Raw genomic sequence first — 6,374 nt, 5'->3', positions numbered from 1 at the left:
TTAGCTGCTGTATCATAACAGTATTCCTGGGGTCCATATAAGAAAGTAGGTAGAACCATGAGACCGAAAGGTAAATAATATTTAAGGTTTTACTCTTTTCAGAGGATGCATTTTTAATAGTTTAAAACTGGACACTTCTTGAATAGGCGTACATTGCTCAATCAACATGTTACATACACTGCCGTTTATTGCCGCATGTCTAGTAAAATAGTTGTGTACAGTAGTTATAGTAGTACAAGTAACATTTGTGATATGTGGGGGATTTTGTGATTATGACATCTCTGATAAAGTAATGAATGGAGTAATCTGCTTGAAACATCAAGCCAGGAGAGATTTTTGTGCATGCATTTCATGAAAACCTTTCCTGTACACCAAGACAGCTCAATTATTATTAGTGAATCTAAACGCTCCAAAGCTCAGACCCCTGGACCAAAAGTCATGCATGTATTAATCATTGACCATATGGTATTAATGTTTAGCCTGAAGACTCTATGGTCTAGAATGAAGATGCACATTAAAACAGCTAAAGATTTATAAAAAATTCTGAAGGGATTCCTCTGATCCCAAAAGTTAGTCGCATAGTTATTACATAAGTAAATAAGAAAACGTGTTTGGAAATGTTATTTAATTAAGTATGTTGCGAAATGAATAGTAATTGTCAGGTTAAATAGTTGTTGGATGAAAAGTAATTTCCAGTGAGTATTTTCATTGTCCCACGCATCCAAAGTGATATCACCTGCCTGTTTTAATTTTGAAAACCTGATGGTGAAATAACATTACTCACAAATAAAAAGCTCCAACAATGTTTACACAGAATATTATTCAACCAGTGTCCCTCCTGAATTGACTGGCTAAACTGAAACAGACCCCCCTTATAGCACATAATGGTTCCACTAATTATGTTAAAGATGAATGCTGAGCTTATGGCCTCGTTTGAAGATTAGGGTGCAGCTGCAGACTCTTTAGAGGGACAATCAATGTTGTTTAAAGGTTATTTGTCAGGGAACCTCCCGATTATGCACAGATTGTGAAAAGATTGCTGGGCACTGCAGATTCTCTCCATACCTTCGCTCTGCAATCCTTTTCTGCAGTGGAGAACATTAAAGTGAATGTGGAGGAGGAGTCCTCACTAGGGGGAGAGGGGTGGGGTGGAGGAGGGGTGGAGAAAGAGTAAGATACCAGCAACACAGGCAGATAGCGATGTACACTGGGAGAACAGAGGCATCAGTGTAAAGAGTATGAGCATCTTAACAGAGCAGGTCTGCTGGGAGTGTCATCCTTAATCTGAGCGGCGCGCTGAAGCTTTGGATACTGTCCACTCATCATCAGCCTGGTACGTTTATCATACTGCATCTGCCTGATCTGCATGCTGATTCTACCGTTTGTGTGGAACAGAAATGTTTTTAAAGGATCTATGGAACATTTGCTGTTCAAATGTAGGACACACAATTAGCATATTTATTTTTAAATAATTTGATTACAAGATACAGAAATGTTAAATCTGCTTGACTGATATCTAAAGTTTGGATATTCATCTTACGCTGGCACCTGCTAGAGGAATATTTAATATAATGTATTTTACTCAAGCTCTGTTGCTGTGATAAATATGCAAAATACGGTGATGGAATATGTTGCCTTATCTGTGCCTGCTTGTCATTTTTTGCTACTCCTGTCAAAATGAAGGTGTTTTCCCTGTCTGGTTTTGGCTGTGCTACATCCTCATCACCCTCCTCCTCCTCTCTGGCTCCGCTGTTTTTTTTGCTCGTCGTTTGGTTTTCCAAAAATTCTGAATTATGCCCTCACATCCGTCACGCTGAGCTCAGCCAAAGTCTGCAAATTTCACAACCTGTCCAGTCCCTCATGCTCTGTTACTAGCTCATAAAGCTCCTGTGTGTCAAACCCTGTCTTCTCTGTTCTCCCCTGATACTCTAGCACATGTTCTGGCTGGAGTCTTAGCCCTGATATCCTATAATGCATTGGGAAATTTAGTATCAATTCAGATCGTCTTTCCTTGTGGGAAGAAAGGGAGATCAGCACCACCATGAAAGAGGCTGCTAAAGTCAGGGATGGACACAGAGGTGTGAGGGAAATTCCTCTGCCGCTGATGCTGCTATAATAATGCCTCTACATAAGGATAATAAGAATATGTTCTTTCCACTTTATTTATCATTCATTTGCCATTGACTGATCAGTACATCCTCTTTATTTTTCTCTCGGTCATGATTATGCAGATTGCCAACGGAGTTTATACTGGCAGGATGCTGAAGGTTTAATAATGTTTAATAATTCGTTATTGCTGAGATTTGAGAAATGGAAGCAAAAAAGCCTAAGGATTTCTGAAAATGCCACAACATTTCAGTTTTTAATGGTCTATATTTAAAGATTTTTAATTCATTGTGACTTTGCTTTACTGTCTTATAAAGACAATAGTTCTGTGATTGATTCCTTCATAATTTCTGGGGAGAAAACTGCTGATATTGGTTGTAGCCTGAGCTTGGCATAATGGGTTGTTTCCTTTTGTTTGAAAATGTGTATTTGATCTCAACTGCCACTCAATTTGGGTTTTGTCTCCACATGAGAAGGCTACAACAAAGTGACATTTTTAAATGCAGGTAATAGGCATTGTGATTTCCGATGTACGGGAGTCCAATCCAATTGATCAACCCTAGACATTAAGTATATATACTACTAAATGGTCTTGTCATGTAATTTCCTAATTCAGATATGGTTAAAAAACATCAACCAAATTTTACCAAACAACACACTGATGCACTGAGCAATGTTGTACTATCATCAAATCACAGCTACAAACATAACCAAACACACAGGGTTTGCAGTCTCAGGTGTTCATTAAAGATGGAATTTAATTAAACGTTCACTTCACTGTGACTCATCAACTTCACCATCAAGAGAACCTCTTTACTTTCAAGCCCCAATTTTGCATCACTCACAATTCAGCAATATGACAAATTGACAGGGGAAAAACAGCTGACAGTACACCTCGGAGGCTCTAATATGCAGCCTAATATAACATTATTGCTGATCAGAAATGGACAGAGATAAACCTGAGATGGACCTCTGCTCTTCCCGCTTTTAGAGAGTGAGAGACGACCACACTCAAACAGCTCCGGGTTTAAGACACAATTCCTTGGATTAAAGATGAGGAGAAGCAAACTGGCTGCTGTAAATGTCCCATTTCACTTACCTGAAACCCTCTCGTTCTTTTATGAAGCCAACAAATCTCTGCAGTGTATAACATGCATAAATGGCAGCACTAAATCTTCACTTTAAAGGTGACCACTGTGTGGATGTGACAGAAAACCTTTTAAAAACAAATGCTATCCAATAAAGTATGAATTTAGCATTACCATGTAATTTAATCTGGTAAAATTTCCATTTGAATTTAGATTTAAATGTATAGATATACTGCATTGCAATCTTACTCAATTGTAATTAATTCTAATTAAAAAACTGTGAAAATATTCCCAGCACAAATCTGACAAAAAGCCACCAGCCAATTAAAAACACCCTCTCGTTCTTGTCTTAATATGTGTGACATGACTCGACTGGGGATTAATTGGATAAAGAAATCTTCTGGTGCATGGAGGCTTGTCAAGTTTTTTTAGCATAATTTCAAAAGTTGTAAAGACTAACTTGTCATTAAACCCCCTCTGAGTGAGCTCCTTTGTCATCGTATCAATACTGACCACCAGTGCATGAGCCCTGTCTCTAAGTTGATTTAAGATTTCCACCCAGGAGACATGGTAAACCTGTCAAAAGATCCAGGAAAGTGCTTACAATTAGCTTGACACACGCATGTTTTCTTTCCTATGTCAGACTTGAAAAATGTCTGACTTTGAGGATTTCAGCAAGCCAGGAGGGCAGGTGAATGTGTCTGACAGCTACCAGCTGAACCCCACCAGTGTGATTGTTTCAGTGGTCTTCTCCCTCATCTTCCTGCTGGGCACCATTGGCAACAGCCTGGTGCTTGCTGTGCTTCTGCGGAGCGGGCAGGTTGGATACAACACGACCAATCTGTTCATACTCAACCTGAGTGTGGCCGACTTCTTCTTCATCATCTTCTGCGTTCCTTTCCAAGCCACCATCTACTCTCTGGAGGGCTGGGTGTTCGGCTCCTTCATGTGCAAAGTGGTCCACTTCTTCATCAACCTCACCATGTACGCCAGCAGCTTCACGCTTGCTGCCGTCTCTGTTGACCGGTATGTTGACCATTATCTTTCAATCCTAAGAGAAATGATTTAATTATGTATATAAACACACTACAACATACAACACAGCAATTTTTCATTTCCACCTACCTACAAGGCAATTATGTGACATTTGAAAGTAACATACAATTATCAAATGACCTTGAAATAAGTAGCCTGTTGTAAAGAAATAGCGTTTGATGATTAAGGCCACATTTCTCATAGAGCCTTTTGCTTACTTTGGAAAAGGTTGTTGCTAATAGGGCTGCAGCTACAGTAATGGTTATTTCCATTATTCATTAATCTGTCAATTATTTTTGCATTTAACCACTTAATTAGTTTAGTTGAAGTTCTCAAAGCCCAAGATGATCTTCAAATTGCTTGGTTTGTTTGACCTACAGTCCAAAACCCAAAAGTATTTACAACGACATAAAACACAGAAAAGCAGCAAATATTCACATTTAAGAAGAGAATGTTCTACATTTTCACATGATAAATGACATAAACTGTGAATTGATGATAGGTATTGCTGATTAATATTCTCTGGCTGGACTAATTGAACTGAGCAGTAGTTGATCATCTTCATACATATGGTTTGCTTTACGCTCCTGTACAGGGTGTTGTAAGTGTCAAGATTCATGAGGGAAAATGCATGATAAATCCGTTATAGCGTTCATATAAGGTCTCAAATTACAACTTCATGCACTCATAGCTGTTTTGTTGAATCAGCTGTGCAACCTTTATTTTCCCCCTTTAATATTCCATTGCTACAATGATCAAATTACTTAATTTATTCATTCATATTAATAGTTGTAGGATTCACCTTTATTTTATTCACCACACCAACTCAAACAACACTAAAACAGACAAGATGTTGATGCCAATGCTGCCAGGGATGCTAAAAGGATAAAGGCAAAGTGTTAAAACACCTTTGCCGCTACAGAAGCCAGACATGCAGCAGCATACCTGTGGGCCACCAGGATACCCTAACACAGCTTCTACTGGTGCGCCGCCACCTAAACACAGCAAATAACACACAAAAAACAACACCAACAAAAGGGCTAAAAGGGCAGAGGGAAATCACACAGCTCAAACAAAGGGTATTTCCACATCCTTAGCAGAACCTAGCAGTTGGCAAAAACATTCACAGGGCTTGTCCACCTGTAACAGAGTCTAATAAAAAGAATCCACATATAAAATCAGGACACAAATGGCAGCAGTTGATCAGACAGGGAAAATAGTAGTGGCTATACAACCCTAAAATTATAAGAATTTAATTAACACATACCACAAAACATATATCTGCAAAATGTACCTCAAACAAAGCAGTAAATGATCAACGCAGCTCTGACTCCAACAAGGACTGGACATTTAAGGCAGCTGCAATGTAAACCAATGTTTCCACAGGCCACCTACAAACACATAGTACACACACTAGTAAAATTGCATAGCTCTACTAGATAGCATCTTTTTACCTCAGGGTATCAACCTCCAATGCCATCTCTGCGGTGAACTCTAGCATAACAGGCCATCCGGTTTCAGGGTCTGGGCGATGGGTGGCTTAAAATGCCTGTAATAAAAAAAAATCAATAATTAAAAAGTGTTCTCAAAAGTTAAAACAGAGTCAGCCTTGTATACATCTACATGTTGCTGCATGACCCAGTGGTCTTTATGTTACATTTAAAATCTAGGGAGGTGGAAATTGAGAGGTAGTATGGAAGAGAGAATGGTGCGGTAAACCAAAAACATCTAGCAGGTGCCAATTGTCAGATCAGGAACAAGAATGGACAGACATGATTAAGTTTAACAGAAGACCCCAAGAGATAACCACTACTTATCTGACATCTATTCCTGCATGCAAAGTCATGATGTGATACTTTGATTACTAAATATTAAACAAAGTAAAATAATAATAAAAAAATCACGTTCCACTCTTGTAAATTTGACATAAAGACCACGCAGGTCACGCAGCAACATGTAAGTGTTAACTAAACGCATGATTCAGTGAATCAATGAATCATGCATTAGTTAAGGAGTGATAGTATTTATTGATGGAAATCATATTAACGTCTCTATAGTATGAACAGATTTCATAAGACAACAATTGTCAAGCCTCTAATCATTAAGGAAAGCTGCAAGAAAGCTTTTATTTAAATCCACACTGTC

The 6,374-nt window shown here is 38.6% G+C and overlaps 1 protein-coding gene across 1 annotated transcript in view; it reads left to right on the top strand.

Moving 5' to 3' along the window:
- The first annotated feature begins 3,846 nt into the window (after positions 1–3,846).
- Positions 3,847–6,374, top strand: part of galr2b (galanin receptor 2b) — a 6,686-nt gene continuing 4,158 nt past the window's right edge. The window contains exon 1 of the mRNA XM_046041572.1: positions 3,847–4,220. Coding sequence (XP_045897528.1) covers positions 3,847–4,220 — 374 coding nt within the window. The remainder of the gene's footprint in view (positions 4,221–6,374) is intronic.

The sequence above is a fragment of the Micropterus dolomieu genome, linkage group LG02 (assembly GCF_021292245.1).
Source record: "Micropterus dolomieu isolate WLL.071019.BEF.003 ecotype Adirondacks linkage group LG02, ASM2129224v1, whole genome shotgun sequence".
Taxonomy (NCBI): domain Eukaryota; kingdom Metazoa; phylum Chordata; class Actinopteri; order Centrarchiformes; family Centrarchidae; genus Micropterus; species Micropterus dolomieu.
This window is presented reverse-complemented; position numbering and strand designations above follow the sequence as displayed.